The sequence below is a fragment of the Passer domesticus genome, unplaced genomic scaffold, assembly GCF_036417665.1.
Source record: "Passer domesticus isolate bPasDom1 unplaced genomic scaffold, bPasDom1.hap1 HAP1_SCAFFOLD_44, whole genome shotgun sequence".
Lineage (NCBI taxonomy): Eukaryota > Metazoa > Chordata > Aves > Passeriformes > Passeridae > Passer > Passer domesticus.
Genome location: NW_026990160.1, coordinates 727,033 through 747,711, shown reverse-complemented (window position 1 = coordinate 747,711; position 20,679 = coordinate 727,033). Strand labels below are relative to the sequence as shown.

The 20,679-nt window shown below is 55.0% G+C and overlaps 1 protein-coding gene and 1 long non-coding RNA gene across 4 annotated transcripts; both read right to left on the bottom strand.

Annotated features, from left to right (window-relative positions):
- Positions 1–10,627: 10,627 nt before the first annotated feature.
- LOC135292760 (uncharacterized) lies at positions 10,628–16,963 on the bottom strand. Of its 3 annotated transcripts, none has more exons than XM_064406852.1 (14): positions 16,703–16,963; positions 16,543–16,614; positions 16,355–16,444; positions 15,811–15,949; positions 15,421–15,492; positions 15,261–15,332; positions 15,072–15,173; positions 14,506–14,613; positions 13,360–13,416; positions 13,088–13,159; positions 12,902–13,000; positions 12,344–12,457; positions 11,550–11,715; positions 10,628–11,020 (listed from the first exon to the last, which is right to left on the bottom strand). In XM_064406852.1, the coding sequence occupies exons 4-14, from the start codon at positions 15,923–15,925 to the stop codon at positions 10,858–10,860; spliced, it is 1,140 nt and encodes a 379-aa protein (XP_064262922.1). In that variant the 5' UTR covers positions 15,926–15,949; positions 16,355–16,444; positions 16,543–16,614; positions 16,703–16,963; the 3' UTR covers positions 10,628–10,857. The 3 variants fall into 3 exon arrangements, with proteins under 3 accessions (XP_064262922.1, XP_064262920.1, XP_064262921.1); XM_064406850.1 differs by having other exon boundaries at positions 15,811–15,927; positions 16,355–16,456; positions 16,703–16,961; XM_064406851.1 differs by having other exon boundaries at positions 15,811–15,927; positions 16,703–16,959.
- A 555-nt stretch (positions 16,964–17,518) lies between these two features.
- LOC135292789 (uncharacterized) lies at positions 17,519–18,062 on the bottom strand. Its single transcript, XR_010354954.1, has 3 exons — positions 17,967–18,062; positions 17,778–17,879; positions 17,519–17,617 (listed from the first exon to the last, which is right to left on the bottom strand). It is a non-coding gene; the product is annotated as an uncharacterized LOC135292789 (long non-coding RNA).
- Between the last annotated feature and the right edge of the window lie 2,617 nt (positions 18,063–20,679).

Here is a 20,679-nt window from a genome sequence, read left to right as displayed (position 1 = left end):
AAATTCCTTCCTGCAGAGGCTGGGGAGGAAGTGCAGCCAGGCCAGGCTGGGAAACAACCCTGCAGGGTGTGAAAGCAGCAGCGGGGCAGCGAGGCTGCCATGGATCCCTTCCTGCTGTGCCGGGCACGGCGAGTCCAGATGTGCAGCCAAAGCCCCCGGCTGCTGAGTCCCAGGGACAGCATGAGGGAAATGCACCCACCTTGTCTTGTCTGCAGGAGTTCCTTCAGCTCTTGCCTCATCTGTTTGGATGGTTCCAGGGATATCTTATCTGTTGTATCTTGGATTTTCCCTGTTGGAGTAACTTAGAGTAAAATATTTCCATTTCCCAGGAATGGATCCTACAAAACCAGGGATCAGCATGTGCGGTCAGCAGGACACACTACTCACCACTCTGATGGGAGCTGGGCTTTTGTGCAGCTTCCAAGGTAGGAGCTGGAGAAGTCCTCCCTGTAGACACATCTGTAACACAACAGCCACAGAAGCTTCTGTCACCTGGTTCATGCCCAGTTGTCTACAATTCTTCCTTGGTGGCACACTGAGAACATACCTGCAGGAGGCTCCAAGGGCTTGGAAACTTTATTCATCCAAGCTAATGGAGAAGCCTTCCCGGCAACCTCATCTAGAACGGAGCACAGATGAGAACACTTTCCAGGGTGTGCTGGGATCCCCTTCTGCCACAGGGAACTGGGCACTGCAAGGGTAAAGCTGTGGGAGCCAGATGTGAACAGAGACATGGCCAAAGGTGCACAGGGGCCTGGGGAGCTCTGGGCTGCCTCCAGATCACTCTCCACACTCTTTCCCTGCCCTCAGCAACATCCCTGGGAGGGGTGGCTGGAGAAATGCAGGGCCCTGGGACTCTCTCCCTCATACACAGAAGAAATCCTCCCTAAAGCCCTGGGGAAAACTGCAGCAGGCAGTGCCACAGCTATGCCTCCCTCCCTCCCTCCCTCCCTCCCTCCCTCCCTCCCTCCTGCCCTCCTTCTGCTGGGACAGCTCCCAGATCCCAAGGGCAAACAGCCAGGTCCTCTCAGGACACACTGGAGCCTTGCTCTCCCCCTCTGTCCTTTCCCCACCGTGGGCACCCCGTGCAGTCGCTGCCAGGTTTCAGGACATGTCTCCCAAGGAGGGACCCCAGCAGGACTGCTCAGTACCCGAGTGCCCTGAGCCTGTTGGGGATAATTCCCCTGGGCTGTGCCGCTCTAGTCCAGGCTGTGCCCGCACTGCCAAGCAGCAGAGAGGGCAGCTCAAGCCTCAGCAGGGCTCAATCCCAGAGGCACAGCGATTACCTCCCATGCCTGGGTCTGTCATGGCCTCCCTTCCTGCAGCAGAGGCTGGCATGGAACCACTGCTTCCTCTGGGTAATGCTTCCATGTGCACAGGCTCTCCTTTCATTTCTGGAAAAAGGAAAAGGCACAGCTGGATCAGATGGAAACATTCCTCATTGGGAATGGGCCATGGATCCCTTCCTGCTGTGCCGGGACAGTCTCATCCAGATGTGTAGCCAAAGCCCCCGGCTGCTGAGTCCCAGGGGAAGCATGAGGAAAATGCACCCACCTTGTCCTCCCTGCCACATTTCCTTCAGCTCTTGCTTCGTCTGTTTGGGGGGTTCCAGGGATATCTGGTCTGTTCTGTCTTGGATCTTCCCTGTCGGAGAACCTTAGAGAAAAATATTTCCATTTCCCAGGAATGGATCCCACAAAAGCAGAGCTCAACTTGTGTGGTCAGCAGGGACACACTACTCACCCCTGCCATGGGAGCTGGGTTGGGGCTGAGCATCCAGCGCTGGAGCTGGAGAAGTCCTCCCTGCAGACACACCTGTAACTCAACAGCCACAGAAGCTTCTGCCATCTCTGCTGATCTGCACGGGCACCACTGAGCCGCAGGAGCGGTGAGGGGATCGTGCAGGGCGAGGGCACACACGTGCATGGTTCTGTGCTGGCACCTGCAGCAATGCCTCCGTGGCCAAGTTTGGGCTCTGAGCTGGCAGCTCTCCCAGGGGAAAGGCCTTGACCTACCCTCAGCATCTCCCAGAGCCTCAGTCCTGGATGTGGGACCTTCACCGGCAGGTTCAGCTGCAAAGAAAGGCAGGACAGAAGAGCTCCTGTGGCACTGCAGGAGATCCTCAGGCTGCCCACAAGGCTCAGCCCTGGGGCACAGCCCTGGCCCCGGCCCAGCCCCTTCTCTTTCTGCTCTTCTCTGTGGCTGCACAGAGCACACGGAAGGACACACTGGCATTGCACACGGGAGGAAGATTGAAAGCTAAATGCTCCTTCCTCCCACTGACAGTGATCCTGTGGGAGCCCTCAGGCCTCCAGAAGGGAGCAGGGCAAGGTTTCCAGATTCTTTCAACCTTAAGATTATGATAACATTAATGGTTTATAAGTGATCTTTTGTTGCATTGATCCTGATTATTCACTCAGGAAAGGCTGAATGAAAACTTGCCTCCAGCATCCTCTAGGAACTTCAAACCATCATTCATCAGGACTTCCTGAGAACCCATGTCACAATTCCAGTCTAGAAGGGAGCAGAGATCAGAAACATTTCCATGGTGTGCTGGGATCCCCTTCTGCCACAGGGAACTGGGCACTGCAGGGGTCTTGGGTAAGGCTGTGGGAGCCAGATGGGAATGGACATGGCCAAAGCTGCACAGGGGCCTGGGGAGCTCTGGGCTGGCTCCTGGTCACTCTCCAACCTCTTTGCAGGCCCTTTGCAACATCTCTGGAGGGGTGGCTGGAGTAGCCCAGGGCCCGTGGGGTCTCTCTCCCTCCCACAGAGGAAACCCTCCCTAAAGCCCTGGGCAAAACCATCCCCAGCGCTTCCCAGGGAGCAGGGAGCGCTGTGCCGGGAAAGGGCAGCCAGGCTGCCGGCTCACCTGCTCGCCGCGCTTGCAGCGGAGCAGCCTGGGCAGCCCTGGCAGGCAGGGCTACGGCCAGGAGCAGCAGGAGTAGGAGGCGCAGAGCAAGGGCCATGGTGCCTTGTCCTCCGCCAGTCCCGCAGCTCTTGCTGCCACCGCTGTCCCGACACCGCTGTCCCAACGTCAGCACCGCTGCTGCCACCGCCGCTGCTGCCGCAACAGTTGTGCTCAGGGACTGACTGCTGGCTCCTTGTGCTGCTGTGCAACCACGGGTCTCTGGCACCTCTGGCACCTCTGTGACCTCAGGGCCTGCTGAGAGCTCAACCTGCTGTGACCCCAAAGCCCTGCTGTGACCTCATGGCCTCAGCTGTACCCCCAGAGTGTGCGCCCTTCCGCATGAATGGACTGCCCTGATTGTAAATGTTTTGCTTCATCAAAGGGCCATTGCTCAGCAAAAACTTTGTTTTGCCTGCTAACATTGCTGGTCAGGCTGCATCCCTCAAGATGCTCTTGATTGTTGCAGTTCAAATTTATTGTATTGATTCCATTTCAAGTCTTGTTTAAGGGCTCTGTTGTGCCCCCATGTTTTTCCTGAGTTGGTTTACCTGTGGGTTTTACCCTCGCTCCAAACTGTCCCTCATGCCCTTCCCCACCCCTTGTTCCAGCTCTTTCCCTGCCTGTCAAGGCAACCCAGCCCCTTGGTTCCCAAACCTTTGGGCTAATCCCTGATTGCAACTCCCCTTTGGAATTCCCCTACTCCTGGAAGCCCCATTGGCCCTTGTGACCCATCCTCTCCACCCTCCTACCCCAACTGGCCCCAGACACTTGATGTAATCCCCTCACTCCTCTCCTGAGGATTCCCTATTGGTTCATTGTTTGCATCCACCCCATGACTTGTATGTGTACAAAACCCCTTGGGCAGTACAGCTAGGGGCTTCTCATCCTGTTCTCTTCACCTGGACTAAGCTGTTCCTTGCGGAACCTGAAGACGGGACGCCTCCTCCTTTCTCCTGTGCCTCGTCCCTGTCGTGGCTTGTGTCTGGCACTGGAGAGCAAGTGGCACTAAAGGTTCTGCCTCTGGTAAATCCCCATAGCGAGGCAGTTCCCGACTCCTGCCGTAGTGCCGGAGTTCTAAGAGCTAGCCCAGGTTCCAGCACTCACTTCACTAATGTACCGAATACCCCTTCTTCAGTGCCTGCTCTGGTGCTCTGCCAGCTCACACAGCAGAGTGTGATTCACATACTGCAGCCCAGAGTTAGGTTGTTGCAACATTGAAATGGGTGTGGTTGGCAGGATCCCTGGGCATAAATCACTACAGAACTAAAGCAAATGTGTGCACTGTCCCTGGCTGGACTTGAATAGACACAGGAATTGTGGAAAGATGAGGACAAGATAGCAGAGAACAATGGAAAAACCAGCTGAAAATGAGGACATGCTAAAGGAGTTATTTGTGCACAATTGGGGGTATATTTTTCTTGGGTGCAAAGCAAAATGAAAAGCTCCTAAATGCCCAAAAGATGAGAACTGTGTGTGGTAAATAGGTATGATTCATGCTGACAAAATTGAAACAGTAATCAATATTGATAAAGTAATTAATATTTGGAAACAATAAAACAGTTAAAGGTGTAATATCAAGCAAGAAAGGGAGAGGAGGGTTTCCCCCCTCTCCCCACCGTTCTCCTGCAGATGTTCAGAACAGGAGGAAGCAAGAGATAACTATGACTAAATTTAGTTGGAAGAGAGGAGAATTTGGTTGGACAGCAGGCAAATGTTGATTATACGAGATCCACTGCTTTAATGTTAGAACACAATATTGGCTTATACTGTAGCATCTTGGTGCGCGTGTGTAATCCAAAAGGTGAACTACAGGACATGGAGGAAGAGGAGAGGTCTTCCTCAAAGAAGATCCCCAAAGAGTGGTACAACTTACTTAAAGAAGTGTGGAGCATGCGTGGTAAAGGTGATGATGAGGGCAGTGATACAAGTGTGACGAATCGAAAATGGGAGGAGATGGTAATGACATACAGCATAAAAAGGGGAATTTTGGCTTGACACGCTAGTACGTGAGGTGACAGGGGTCCAAAAGCCCTGCATTCCGTACCTCACGCATACCCCGCATGGTTATTTTTGCTCATACGCTATTATCAGGACCAAATTATTCGCAATTTAAACCAAAATATATAGTCAGTGTTTCGAGTGTATTCAATGGTGTATATATATTAAGTTACATAATTAAAAGTGGTGATACATTTAATTTTTTTGATTGGATAATTGGGCAAATATAACATGTGGAATGTCCTCCACAGCAGAGTGTCAGACCTCAGGATCTTTTTAAACAATTTTATCAAGGTGGAACTGTGGCGGCTTCAGCTGGTGCCTCTGGGGGACCTTGAACAAAGAACCCCTGAGCTTTTCTACCTTCCCAGGTGAAGTGTGATAGTCTGAGGTCTTCCTGCTGTGTCCGAGTACCGGGCCACTGGCTGGCACCACAGGTCCCCAGACCCTCTGCTGAGGGTCTCCTACAGTCAAGTTTAGTCTGTCACATTTGGCTTTTCTCTCTGATCCACCACCAGGACCAAAGATCACACGGTCGTGAGGATGTAAAAATGCCTGTTCCTTCTGGAACATTGCTGTTGTGTGACAGCCGTGCAGGCAGAGCGGGCAGCTGTAGGGATACTGACTCGTTTCCCTGGTCCCAGCCGTGCTGCATCCATCGAGCTGCTGGGTGTTGGTGCTCGCTGGGACGCGGCCCGGCCCGGCACCACGGGAGTTAGGAAGGGTCTTGAAGGAATTCCCACGCGTTAAAGCAGACGATTTAGCCTGGGATTTTAAGTTGTTTCTCAGTTAACCTTGTAAAAGGCCAAAACAAGTCTCCTATGAATTCTGTCCCTGTCAAGTTCAGTTCTGCCCCAAAAGCCCCTCAGCATTCTCAGGGCAGTGGCAGGAGCCGGGTGCTGGCCCGGAGCCCCGCTGGCCGGGGAGAGCACGGCCCAGAGCGAGCCCCTGCTGCCCGGGATGGCCACAGGCCCGGGGGAGCCGGGCGGGCAACGCCAGGGCCCTGTCCAGGGCTCCTGGGGCTCCTCTGGCATCTGTTCCGTCCCCTCGGGCGCTGAGCGGTGCCCGTCCCGCGGGGCTGTCTGTGCCCGGCCCCAAAAGAGGCAGGGCCGGGGCTGTGGCCCCTGGGCTGGTGGTGCCGCCTGCCCGGCGCTCAGCACCGCCCGTGCCGTGTCGGTGCAGCGTGACCCGGCGGGGCAGCTCCGCCTCGGCGCTTCGCCACCACCATCCCGGCACGGCGGCTGGCCCTGGGCCGCGGCAGCCCCGAGCCGCACGGGCCCGGGAGGGACTGCCGGAGGTCCCCGTCCCCTGCGTGCCTCAGCAGACACTCCAGCCCCACTGCGTGCAGCAGGAGGGACACAAAGCACCTGCACGCTTACGAGAGTCCACAGCCCTTTCTACATGTGAAATGAGACCCCAGAACCGTGACATGTGCCTCAGGAGAGATCCCAGCACCCTGCACACCTTGGGAGAGATCCCAAACCCTCTGCATGCCTCACACAGGATTCCAAATCCCTTGCATGACTTGAAGTGGACCCCAGTGCCCTCCATGCCTCAGAGGAAACCTAAAATATCCCTGGGTGTGTCACAAGGGACCCCAGCCCCTCGTGCAGCTTAGGGGGACTCCAAAGCCCCCACGTGCCCTACAGGGAAGTCCAGGCCAGCTATGCCGTGTGTTTCGACCTGGAAATCAAGCCTGGTTGCACCTGGGTTGTTGTGTCTCTGGGGCTGCTCACCAGCCATGTCGGACCCGGAGGCCACACAGCCCTTCCCTTCCCTTCCCTTCCCTTCCCTTCCCTTCCCTTCCCTTCCCTTCCCTTCCCTTCCCTTCCCTTCCCTTCCCTTCCCTTCCCTTCCCTTCCCTTCCCTTCCCTTCCCTTCCCTTCCCTTCCCTTCCCTTCCCTTCCCTTCCCTTCCCTTCCCTTCCCTTCCCTTCCCTTCCCTTCCCTTCCCTTCCCTTCCCTTCCCTTCCCTTCCCTTCCCTTCCCTTCCCTTCCCTTCCCTTCCCTTCCTTCTGGCCCTCGCTGAGAGCAGCAGACCCTGTGCAGCACCCTGGATTGGTGACAGCCCAACAATTAGGTCCTATCAAGTGTGTGTTAATTAGGGAGGAGCTTTGTTTTGCCTGCTGACATTGCTGGTCAGGCTGTGTCCCTGGAGATACTCTTGATAGCTTCCCTCTTTTCCTGGGCATGGCACTGGAGGAGGTCTGGGCCCAGATGATCCCACGGAAGGAAATGTCCCTCAGCCCAGGGACGCTCAGCATGGGCTGCCCCATCCCCTCGGGGCCCCACCGCTGGTCACAGTGAAGCCATCTGCAGAATAAATAGACTCCACTGTTGCCCTGGTTTTTAATGTTCTGTCCTGGATTAGGGTCAATCTGGGAGAAAACCTCCAAAGGGGCCCCCCAGAAAGGAAACCCACATGGCCCCTTCCCCCCAGCGGTTCGGGAAGGATTCCTTGGAGAGAAGTGGAAAGAACCTGTTTATTTGACAGGCAAAACACCCCCAGCACACAAAATGAACAATACCAGATGACAATGCTTTCACCGATCTGAAAAGGATGACAAATTCAGAAAGTCTTTCCTGGCAGTGGTGGCTCTGTTGTCGCTCCCTCCGGCGCTGGGGATAGCTGCTGCAGCCACAGGATGCAAACTCTCGGTGTTTCCCAGGTCCCAGTCTGGAGCAGGTGTGAGTGGTTCCAAAAAGGGAAAGGAAAAACAGTCCAGGGAAAAATCTGGACTGCTTAGCTAAACTGACTAACAAGCAGAAGCCAAAAAGCAAAAGCAAAGCAGGAGCAGAGCAGAAGCAAGAGCAAAGCAAGCAACAGAAAGCAAAGCAAAAAGCAAAAGCTGCACTATGTACTGCGCCGTCTGTCTGTCCTGCCAGCCGTGGGGGAGCAGGCTGATAACAAACCAAAACAAACCTTGCTCTTCAGAGCCAGTCGTGAAGGCACAGTATGTGATATCCAGCATTAACAGAACACACGACTGGGGATGCAAGCATCATCACCTCACCCTAGGACAAGTTCTTCTTCTAAGCCTTCTGATGTTTACATTCTTGTAACAAACTTTCTCACGCACTTTAGGTAAATAACTTATTGTTATGCATTCTTTTCTGCAGGAGGAGAAATTTGATGGACTGTTGGTTTGTCCAGTGTCATTGGAGAGGTGGCACTTTCACCCTCCAATCCACTGTCACTTTTGGAAATCTGTAAATGTTGGAGTCAGAAATTCAACTGCCCTCTTTTTTACCTTGGAGAGATGCGTGTCTGTGTTGTTTTATTTCATGTCCTATAGTGACACTCCACAACCTGATGTAGTTATAAAGTGGGGATGCATGTCAGGGCCTGGCACAAGCGAGATGGCTCTTGTGAAAACTTGTGCCCCGAGCCCTGGTCCGAGCCACATCTTTGTTCACAAACCTGTTCCATATGCAATGCATTACACAATCTCTTCATGCACATTCAACCCCTGGCCCCGCCTGTCCTCCCCTCACATGGCGATGAGATCCACGCCCTTCTGGGCACACGTTGTTTCCTGTGGTGGTCACACTGGGGTCTTTGGTGGTCTCTGAGGCCGAAGGCTGTGGTCTTGCTCATGACTGAACTTTTGAACTTTTCTCCTGTGTGCGTGCACTGTGGTCCTTTGGTGCTTATCTGAGTACGTCTGTTGGTTTGGATCAGCTTGGAGACAGAGGAGCTCCTTAGTCTAGGCTTCTTGCATTCCCTGGTCTTCTCCTGGTGTTATGAGTAAAACATTCATCTGTAGCTATGATATTTTATTAAAAATCCTTTCCTAGGATTTTTCCCCTTCTGAGGAGCTGAGGGCCTCAGGAAAGAAATGTAAACAATAATTATCTGCTGCTGCTGTGGAATGCAACAGGTGCATCTTCCATTGGTCCATGTGCATTGTTTTCACTTGATGACCAATCACAGCCAACTGTGTTGAGCCTGTGAGCAGTCACAAGATTTTTGTTATGCATTCCATTCTATTCTTCTTCTTTGTAGCCTTCTGGTCATTTTTTCCTCTCTGTTCTTTTAGTGTAGTTTTAATGTAGTATTTTAATAGAATATATAATAAATCAACCTTCTGAAATGGAGTCAAGCCTCGTGTCTCCACACCTGGTGTGTTCACCCCCACAAATTATCCATTTTTTTTTTAAGGCTGCAAAGTTAAACAGGTTGGGCCAGTTGTTGAGAGTTGAAGTGTTGACTATTTCTTGTTGATAGCTTCATGTTGCAATCACCTCTTATTAATAGTTTTTCTTCAATTACCTGTTAATGGTTAGAAATCAAGCGTAATTGTCCCCCTGCTGCTTCACCAGAGCCTGCAGGTAGCAGGGTAGAGGGGGTGACGTCAGAGCTAGTATGCAGATGAGAATGCATTTCACCAAAGTTTGCAATTTTACAGGAAAAGAAACCCTAAAAAAACAAGTCAACATGGAATTAAGAAACCTAAGTAATGTCTAAATGTGAGGAACTTAATCCAGTATCTGCTAAGATCCTTTTTACTCCTCACCCTAACCTGAAAGGATGTCAGCTAGAAAGAGGACCTGAAATGTTAGACCAAAAAAGCAGAATTCCCACTACTCCCTCGAGGACGGAAGCCCCAGCTCTGCCTGCATACCAGCGGACACAGCTGCATCATCCTCCTCCTTCGTGCCACTCCTGGGAGCAGCGGGGGTGCGGGCGACCTGTCGTTTCTCCCCAACCTGAGCTGAATATTTTAATAAAGGCATTATAAAGGAGAAAGATCTCCTGCCCTATTTATTACGCTGGTATTGTCCTTCATAGCAAGAAGCTTCAGATATCTGCATTTTCCTATGCCCTTTGTACCATGGCAGACGTTTCTTAAGTAAAAGGTTAAAATTCAACACATAATTCTACAATTTAAAATTTAAATGCTTAGTCCATATATCGCTAACTTAATTGAACCCCCCAAAACCTCCATTTCAACAGCAACCCCTGCCTGGCTTCTGCCTGCCCACACCGTGGGCATCCACGGCTCCTCCTGGGCATGGAGCTCAGTCAGTGCTGGTGCTGGGTGGGCTTTGCTGCTGCTGCCACCTGGACACTGGGGCGACCGCTTGTCCTAGGTTGCAGTGTAAAGATGTATTCTAATCCCATCCTCAACAGCTGCTGAAACCAGGAGGGGCATTGTTTCTTCCTTATCTCCTGTTAATGGGCCCATCAATGTCTTGCCACATGAGTCAGAGATAACTCCCTCCCAGAGCCATTTCTGTTTCATGGCTAATCAAGGACCCACAGCATGAGGCAGAATGATATCAGCCAACTGTGAGATGCTCTGCCCATGGGGGAGGAGCTAAGCATCCCCAGCTGGATATAATCTGGGTTTTGGGACACAACAAGCAGTCTTTCCACTGGATTCCCAGAGGAACATCTGCCCTTACCCACTGCTTTTCCAGAGGATGAGAGCTACCAGATGGTTTCTACAGGATCACCACTTCCAAAAGTCCATTTCATCTGGACTGCTACCACCACCCTAACTAGCAGGGTGTCAGCAGGCTGTATTCTGAGCCTGTCAGTGGTTTTTCTTTTGTATTATTGCATGTATTTTGGTTTTTTTTCCCTTTTCCTAATAAATTGTATTTCTGACTTGGAGTCTCTCACTGGTTTTGCTTTCAAACCACAACACAGATCCGTCTCTTTATTTGAACAGAGGAATTGGCCATTGCCTACCCTGCAAGCGGGGGGGGGGAGGGCGGGGAGGGTGGGGTGGGGTGTCACCTTCAGTGTTTCTTAGAGGGCAAGGCCAGAGGGCTCAGGGGCAGAGGAAGGGATGTGTTGGTCTCAGGAAGGGCTGGAAGGTGCTGGGTTGGTCCTGGGGTCTCTAGAGGAACTCGGGTTGGCTGGGATGGGACAGACAGAGAAAAAAAAAGGGATGAAGGCAGCTTGGGGAGGCCCATGGGGAGAGCAGGTGGCAGTGGGATCTATGGGGCAATAAGAGGCTTCCTCGTAGACTGTTGTTCTGGGGTCCTCTTCACAGAACACTTGAGAGGGCTGTCCAGGCTGTTCCTGCTGCTGGAGGAGCTGCTCACGCTGTCTGGCTGTGAGGTGCAGCCACCGTCTTCCAACTCCTGTCCCGAGGTGCTCCTGTGCAGAGAGGAGGTGGCTGAGGCCCCAGCTGCCAGTGGCACACAGGGACCCTCGTGCACAGCAGGGCCCAGAGCTGGCAAGGCTCCCCAGCACGGCTGGAGCTGCTGGCACAGCTGGGCCCCACTGGACAGCTGCCCCTCAAGGCCCCGGCCAGCAGGGCACGGCTCTGGGCAGGGTCCCTGGCCAGGAGCGGGCCCCAGAGCGCCTCTGCCTTTCAAGGGCAATCTCGGCCCTGCTCTTTCTCCTCCCCACCACCCTCTGCCTCTGCCCCGTGCCCCTGGGGCTGCTCTTGGCCAGGCAGCCTCAGTGGGAGCCAGCACTGGCTGCAGCCCCAGCGGGGCCCCCAGGACAAGGCCCAGCAATTGAGAGGCCAATGGAAGCACTGGGCAGCAGCCGAACCCTCAGCTGAGTTATTTGGACAATCATGGACTTGCCACAACCCCCTGCAGTCTCAATGGGAATGTTGCCTGACCACGTTAGACTTTCAAAAGAAGCTGTTTGAGGGGGAGAGCAACAAAACACTCACTGTTTTCTCTTCCAGGAATACCCGATTCCAAAGCAGTACAACATGAACGCAAGCCCCAAACAAAGCACGCTTGCCAGTAACAGTAGCCAGCAGCCTGTTCCCTGACAGAAACCCCTTCTGAGGCCATCCTGGGCATTGGGAACAGGTCTTGTGGTGCCGGCTGCATCTGTGGGAGAGATGGGGAGTGTGAGCCCGTGCTGTGCTGCACTGCTGAGATGGCAGCACGGTGGATACGGGCAGGACGTTCTCTGTTTCCCCCAGAGCTGGGGCCTGCAGGCACCTTGCCGGCCCTTGGCACAGGCTGTGCCAGCCAACAAAGCCCAGCAGGCCGGGAGGAGAGCCCGGGGGCAGCGCAGCTGCTTGGGCAGTGGCTGCTGCCAGGGACACGGGCCAAAGCCATCCCTGAGCAGCCACTGCCACCCCTGGCCCTCCCTGCCCCGTGACAGCTCCCCCAGCCCCAGGGGACAGGCTCAGGCCCTGTCAGGACCCAGCGCAGCCCCTGCCCAGTCGGGAGCCAGGGCTGGCTCTGGCCCTGGGCTGGCAGCAGGGCTCCCGCTCGGGGCTGCTCCTGTGCCTTGGGCCTCTGGGCACTCAGGGCCAGCTCCGCAGCAGCTCCAGCGCCAGGGACGTTGCTGCACCAGTCCCGTTTCCCCGGGGCTCTGAACCAGCTCCAGAGGCCTGGAAGCCCAGGCACCTCCAGCTTTGGCTGCTGCCGGGCCGGGCAAGGGCAGGCCCTGGGGGAAGAGCTCCTGCCACACAGCCCTGGCCAGGGCTGAGCCCGGCACAGCAATTACCTGCTGTGCCTGTGCCCGTGTCTGTCATTGCCTTCCTTCCTGCAGCTAGGGCTGCCAATGAGCCACTGCTTCTCCCTGGCTGTTCCTCCTCCTGAACAGCCTTTTGGTCCATCACTTGAAAAAGGAAAAAAGGGACAACAGGAACAAATGGAAATATTCCCCACTGGGGAGGTGGCACCTTCAGGAGGCAATGCTTGTCTAAGTCACAGGTAAAGATCAGGAAAAAGCCCAGGTAATTGGGGCTGGGCCAGTGCACTCCCTTGTGCAAACAGCTGCACTGCCTGATCTTCTCAGAGACTGGGAAATGGCAGGGGATCTCAGGCCCACGGTACAGTTGGGGCACCCTATCAGCTGATGCCAAATTCCATCCTGCAGAGGCTGGGGAGGAATTGCAGCCAGGCCAGGCTGGGAAACAGCCCTGCAGGGCGTGAAAGTAGCAGCGGGGCAGCGAGGCTGCCATGGATCCCTTCCTGCTGTGCCGGGCACGGCGTGTCCTGATGTGCAGCCAAAGCCCCCGGCTGCTGAGACCCAAGGGAAGCACGAGGGAAATGCACCCACCTTGTCCTCCGGGTGCTTCCTTCTGTGTTTCTCTCAGGAATTCATCTGCCTCATGAGACTTTTTGGCTGCAGTATCTTGGGTCTTTCCTTTTGGAGGACCTTAAGAGAAAGTGGTTCCATTTCCCAGGAATGGATCCCACAAGGGGAGGGCTCAGCCTGTGGGGTCAGCAGGGACACACTACTCACCCCTGCCATGGGAGCTGTGTTGGGGCCAAGCATCCAGCCCTGGAGCTGAAGAAGTCCTCCCTGCAGACACACCTGTAACTCAACAGCCACAGAACCTTCTGCCATCTCTGCTGATCTGCACGGGCACCACTGAGCCGCAGGAGCGGTGAGGGGATTGTGCAGGGCGAGGGCACACACATGCATGGTTCTGTGCTGGCACCTGCAGCAATGCCTCCGTGGCCAAGTTTGGGCTCTGAGCTGGCAGCTCTCCCAGGGGAAAGGCCTTGACCTACCCTCAGCATCTCCCAGAGCCTCCGTCCTGGATGTGGGGCCTTCACCAGCAGGTTCAGCTGCAAAGAAAGGCAGGACAGAAGAGCTCCTGTGGCACTGCAGGAGATCCTCAGGCTGCCCACAAAGCTCAGCCCCGGGGCACAGCCCTGGGCCCGGCCCCTTCCCTCTCTGCTCTTCTCTGTGTCTCCATAGAGCACATGGTAGGACACACTGGCATTGCACACGGGAAGAAGATTGAAAGCTAAATGCTCCTTCCTCCCACTGACAGCAATCCTGTGGGATCCCTCAGGGCTCCAGAAGGGAGCAGGGCAAGATTCTCAGAATCCCTCAGCCCTTCCATAATGTTAAGGGAAATGGCTTATGAGTGAGCTCTTGTCTCATTGACACTGATTATTCTGTCAAGAAAGCCACATGGAGGAATAGACTCCAGCATCCTCCAGGAATTTCAAGCCATTTTCCGGCAAGGCTTCAAAAAAATCAAAGTCATGATTCCAGTCTAGAAGGGAGCAGATATCAGAACGATATCAGTGGCATTCTAGGATCCCCTTCTGCCACAGGGAACTGGGCACTGCCAGGGGGTCGGCTAAGGCCATGGGAGCCAGATGGGAATGGACATGGCCAAAGGTGCACAGGGGCCTAGGGAGCTCTGGGCTGGCTCCTGGTCACTCTCCACACTCTTTCCCTGCCCTCAGCAACATCCCTGCTAGGGGTGGCTGGAGCACCACAGGGCCCCGGGGCTCTCTCCTTCACATACAAAAGAAATCCTCCCTAAAGCCCTGGGGAAAACGGCAGGAGGCATTGCCAGAGCTATCCCTCCCTCCCTCTGTCCCTCCTGCCCTCCTTCTGTGGGGACAGCTCCCACAGCCCAAGGGCAAACAGCCAGGCCCTCTCAGGACACACTGGAACCTTGCTCTCCCCCTCTGTCCTTTCCCCACCGTGGGCACCCCGTGCAGTCACTGCCAGGTTTCAGGACATGTCTCCCATGGAGGGACCCCAGCAGGACTGCTCAGTACCCGAGTGCCCTGAGCCTGCTCGGGATAATTCCCCTGGGCTGTGCTGCTCTAGTCCAGGCTGTGCCCGCACTGCCAAGCAGCAGAGAGGGCAGCTCAAGCCTCAGCAGGGCTCAGGCGCAGAGGCACAGCAATTACCTCCTGTGCCTGTGCCTTGTACAGCCTCCCTTCCTGCAGCAGAGGCTGGCACGGAACCACTGCTTCCTCTGGGAAGTGCTTCCATGTGCACAGGCTCTCCTTTCATTTCTGGAGAATGGGAAAGAGACAGCTGGATCAGATGGAAACATTCCTCACTGGAAATGGGGTAGGGGACAATTTCAGGAGGCATCACTTGTGAAAGGAATGGATAAGGATCAGAAAACACCCAGGATTTTAGGACAACCCAAGGCTGCTTCCTTCATCAAACAGCTCCAACATCTGATCTGCCTGGACACCAGGAAATTGTAGAGGATCTGAGGGTGGGCATGGAGTATGGTGCAATTAGGGCTGCCTATCAGCTGATGCCAAATTCCTTCCTGCAGAGGCTGGGCAGAAGCTGCAGCCAGGCCAGGCTGGGAAACAGCCCTGCAGGGTGTGAAAGCAGCAGCGGGGCAGCGAGGCTGCCATGGATCCCTTCCCGCTGTGCCGGGCACAGCGTGTCCAGATGTGCAGCCAAAGCCCCCGGCTGCTGAGTCCCAGGGACAGCACAAGGGAAATGCACCCACCTTGCTTTCTCTGCAGACGTTCCTTCAGCATTTGCCACATGATTTCTAATGGGTCCTGGAATTTCTTGCCTGCCATGTCTTTGGTCTCTCCTATCGTAGGACCTTAAGAGAAAGTAGTTCAATTTCCCAGGAATGGATCTCACAAAAGCAGGGCTCAGCCTGAGGGGTCAGCAGGGACACACTACTCACTCCTGTGATGGGAGCTGGCCTTTTGTGCAGCATCCAAGGTAGGAGTTGGTGAAGTCGTCCCTGCAGACACATCTGGAACACAACAGCCACAGAAGCTTCTGTCACCTGGTCCTGACCAGTCAGTCAAACATTACGCCTTGGTGGAACAGTGAGAACATACCTGCAGAATGCCCAGAGGGTTTCACAACTTCATAGCGCCAGGCTAACGGAGAATCCTTCCCAGCATCCCAGTCTGGAAGAAAACCAAGATGAGAACTGTTTCCATTGTGTGCCAGGGCTGGCTCTGGCCCTGGGCTGGCAGCAGGGCTCCTGCTCGGGGCTGCTCCTGTGCCTTGGGCCTCTGGGCACTCAGGGCCAACTCCGCAGCAGCTGCAGCGCGAGGGACGTTGCTGCACCAGTCCCGTTTCCCAGGGCTCTGAACGAGCTCCTGAGGCCTGGAAGCCCAGGCACCTCCAGCTTTGGCTGCTGCCGGGCCGGGCAAGGGCAGGCCCTGGGGGAAGAGCTGCTGCCACACAGCCCCGGCCAGGGCTGAGCCCAGCACAGCAATTACCTGCTGTGCCTGTGCCCGTGTCTGGCATTGCCTTCTTTCCTGCAGCAGAGGCTGGCACTGAAGATGGAGTGCTTCCTTCAAGAAATGCCACCTTCCACTGAAGCACTATGTCCATCTCTTGACAAAGGAAGGGAAACAGCTGCATCAGATGGGGCTGTTCCCAGTTGGGTGGTGGTATCTGAGGTAATATTTGTGAAATTTATGGAGCAGGAAAATGGGCAGGTTACAGTGGCATGATGTGAGCACTTCCACCTCCAAACAGCCACCCTTTCCTAATCTGTAGGGCTGGATATAGTGGGGGATCTCAGGGTGTGTTACAGTTTGGGCTGCCTGTCAGCTGATGCCAAATGCCTTCCTGCAGAGGCTGGGGAGGAAGTGCAGCCAGGCCAGGCTGGGAAACAGCCCTGCAGGGTGTGAAAGCAGCAGCGGGGCAGCGAGGCTGCCATGGATCCCTTCCTGCTGTGCCGGGCACGGCGAGTCCAGATGTGCAGCCAAAGCCCCCGGCTGCTGAGTCCCAGGGACAGCATGAGGGAAATGCACCCACCTTGTCTTGTCTGCAGGAGTTCCTTCAGCTCTTGCCTCATCTGTTTGGATGGTTCCAGGGATATCTTATCTGTTGTATCTTGGATTTTCCCTGTTGGAGTAACTTAGAGTAAAATATTTCCATTTCCCAGGAATGGATCCTACAAAACCAGGGATCAGCATGTGCGGTCAGCAGGACACACTACTCACCACTCTGATGGGAGCTGGGCTTTTGTGCAGCTTCCAAGGTAGGAGCTGGAGAAGTCCTCCCTGTAGACACATCTGTAACACAACAGCCACAGAAGCTTCTGTCACCTGGTTCATGCCCAGTTGTCTACAATTCTTCCTTGGTGGCACACTGAGAACATACCTGCAGGAGGCTCCAAGGGCTTGGAAACTTTATTCATCCAAGCTAATGGAGAAGCCTTCCCGGCAACCTCATCTAGAACGGAGCACAGATGAGAACACTTTCCAGGGTGTGCTGGGATCCCTTTCTGCCACAGGGAACTGGGCACTGCAAGGGTAAAGCTGTGGGAGCCAGATGTGAACAGAGACATGGCCAAAGGTGCACAGGGTCCTGGGGAGCTCTGGGCTGGCTCCTGGTCACTCTCCACACTCTTTCCCTGCCCTCAGCAACATCCCTGGGAGGGGTGGCTGGAGAAATGCAGGGCCCTGGGACTCTCTCCCTCATACACAGAAGAAATCCTCCCTGAAGCCCTCGGGAAAACTGCAGCAGGCAGTGCCACAGCTATGCCTCCCTCCCTCCCTCCCTCCCTCCCTCCCTCCCTCCCTCCCTCCCTCCCTCCCTCCCTCCCTCCCTCCCTCCCTCCCTCCCTCCCTCCCTCCCTCCCTCCCTCCCTCCCGCCCTCCTTCTGCTGGGACAGCTCCCAGATCCCAAGGGCAAACAGCCAGGTCCTCTCAGGACACACTGGAGCCTTGCTCTCCCCCTCTGTCCTTTCCCCACCGTGGGCACCCCGTGCAGTCGCTGCCAGGTTTCAGGACATGTCTCCCAAGGAGGGACCCCAGCAGGACTGCTCAGTACCCAAGTGCCCTGAGCCTGTTGGGGATAATTCCCCTGGGCTGTGCCGCTCTAGTCCAGGCTGTGCCCGCACTGCCAAGCAGCAGAGAGGGCAGCTCAAGCCTCAGCAGGGCTCAATCCCAGAGGCACAGCGATTACCTCCTGGGCCTGGGTCTGGCATGGCCTCTCTTCCTGCAGCAGAGGCTGGCATGGAACCACTGCTTCCTCTGGGTAATGCTTCCATGTGCACAGGCTCTCCTTTCATTTCTGGAAAAAGGAAAAGGCACAGCTGGATCAGATGGAAACATTCCTCATTAGGAATGGGCCATGGATCCCTTCCCGCTGTGCCGGGACAGTCTCATCCAGATGTGTAGCCAAAGCCCCCGGCTGCTGAGTCCCAGGGGAAGCATGAGGAAAATGCACCCACCTTGTCCTCCCTGCCACATTTCCTTCAGCTCTTGCTTCGTCTGTTTGGGGGGTTCCAGGGATATCTGGTCTGTTCTGTCTTGGATCTTCCCTGTTGGAGAACCTTAGAGAAAAATATTTCCATTTCCCAGGAATGGATCCCACAAAAGCAGAGCTCAACTTGTGTGGTCAGCAGGGACACACTACTCACCCCTGCCATGGGAGCTGGGTTGGGGCTGAGCATCCAGCGCTGGAGCTGGAGAAGTCCTCCCTGCAGACACACCTGTAACTCAACAGCCACAGAAGCTTCTGCCATCTCTGCTGATCTGCACGGGCACCACTGAGCTGCAGCAGCGGTGAGGGGATCGTGCAGGGCGAGGGCACACACGTGCATGGTTCTGTGCTGGCACCTGCAGCGCTGCCTCCGTGGCCAAGTTTGGGCTCTGAGCTGGCAGCTCTCCCAGGGGAAAGGCCTTGACCTACCCTCAGCATCTCCCAGAGCCTCAGTCCTGGATGTGGGACCTTCACCGGCAGGTTCAGCTGCAAAGAAAGGCAGGACAGAAGAGCTCCTGTGGCACTGCAGGAGATCCTCAGGCTGCCCACAAGGCTCAGCCCTGGGGCACAGCCCTGGCCCCGGCCCAGCCCCTTCTCTTTCTGCTCTTCTCTGTGGCTGCACAGAGCACACGGAAGGACACACTGGCATTGCACACGGGAGGAAGATTGAAAGCTAAATGCTCCTTCCTCCCACTGACAGTGATCCTGTGGGAGCCCTCAGGCCTCCAGAAGGGAGCAGGGCAAGGTTTCCAGATTCTTTCAACCTTAAGATTATGATAACATTAATGGTTTATAAGTGATCTTTTGTTGCATTGATCCTGATTATTCACTCAGGAAAGGCTGAATGAAAACTTGCCTCCAGCATCCTCTAGGAACTTCAAACCATCATTCATCAGGACTTCCTGAGAACCCATGTCACAATTCCAGTCTAGAAGGGAGCAGAGATCAGAAACATTTCCATGGTGTGCTGGGATCCCCTTCTGCCACAGGGAACTGGGCACTGCAGGGGTCTTGGGTAAGGCTGTGGGAGCCAGATGGGAATGGACATGGCCAAAGCTGCACAGGGGCCTGGGGAGCTCTGGGCTGGCTCCTGGTCACTCTCCAACCTCTTTGCAGGCCCTTTGCAACATCTCTGGAGGGGTGGCTGGAGTAGCCCAGGGCCCGTGGGGTCTCTCTCCCTCCCACAGAGGAAACCCTCCCTAAAGCCCTGGGCAAAACCATTCCCAGCGCTTCCCAGGGAGCAGGGAGCGCTGTGCCGGGAAAGGGCAGCCAGGCTGCCGGCTCACCTGCTCGCCGCGCTTGCAGCGGAGCAGCCTGGGCAGCCCTGGCAGGCAGGGCTACGGCCAGGAGCAGCAGGAGTAGGAGGCGCAGAGCAAGGGCCATGGTGCCTTGTCCTCCGCCAGTCCCGCAGCTCTTGCTGCCACCGCTGTCCCGACACCGCTGTCCCAACGTCAGCACCGCTGCTGCCACCGCCGCTGCTGCCGCAACAGTTGTGCTCAGGGACTGACTGCTGGCTCCTTGTGCTGCTGTGCAACCACGGGTCTCTGGCACCTCTGGCACCTCTGTGACCTCAGGGCCTGCTGAGAGCTCAACCTGCTGTGACCCCAAAGCCCTGCTGTGACCTCATGGCCTCAGCTGTACCCCCAGAGTGTGCGCCCTTCCGCATGAATGGACTGCCCTGATTGTAAATGTTTTGCTTCATCAAAGGGCCATTGCTCAGCAAAAACTTTGTTTTGCCTGCTAACATTGCTGGTCAGGCTGCATCCCTCAAGATGCTCTTGATTGTTGCAGTTCAAATTTATTGTATTGATTCCATTTCAAGTCTTGTTTAAGGGCTCTGTTGTGCCCCCATGTTTTTCCTGAGTTGGTTCACCTGTGGGTTTTTCCCTCGCTCCAAACTGTCCCTCATGCCCTTCCCCACCCCTTGTTCCAGCTCTTTCCCTGCCTGTCAAGGCAACCCAGCCCCTTGGTTCCCAAACCTTTGGGCTAATCCCTGATTGCAACTCCCCTTTGGAATTCCCCTACTCCTGGAAGCCCCATTGGCCCTTGTGACCCATCCTCTCCACCCTCCTACCCCAACTGGCCCCAGACACTTGATGTAATCCCCTCACTCCTCTCCTGAGGATTCCCTATTGGTTCATTGTTTGCATCCACCCCATGACTTGTATGTGTACAAAACCCCTTGGGCAGTACAGCTAGGGGCTTCTCATCCTGTTCTCTTCACCTGGACTAAGCTGTTCCTTGCGGAACCTGAAGACGGGACGCCTCCTCCTTTCTCCTGTGCCTCGTCCCTGTCGTGGCTTGTGTCTGGCACTGGAGAGCAAGTGGCACTAAAGGTTCTGCCTCTGGTAAATCCCCATAGCGAGGCAGTTCCCGACTCCTGCCGTAGTGCCGGAGTTCTAAGAGCTAGCCCAGGTTCCAGCACTCACTTCACTAATGTACCGAATACCCCTTCTTCAGTGCCTGCTCTGGTGCTCTGCCAGCTCACACAGCAGAGTGTGATTCACATACTGCAGCCCAGAGTTAGGTTGTTGCAACATTGAAATGGGTGTGGTTGGCAGGATCCCCGGGCATAAATCACTACAGAACTAAAGCAAATGTGTGCACTGTCCCAGGCTGGACTTGAATAGACACAGGAATTGTGGAAAGATGAGGACAAGATAGCAGAGAACAATGGAAAAACCAGCTGAAAATGAGGACATGCTAAAGGAGTTATTTGTGCACAATTGGGGGTATATTTTTCTTGGGTGCAAAGCAAAATGAAAAGCTCCTAAATGCCCAAAAGATGAGAACTGTGTGTGGTAAATAGGTATGATTCATGCTGACAAAATTGAAACAGTAATCAATATTGATAAAGTAATTAATATTTG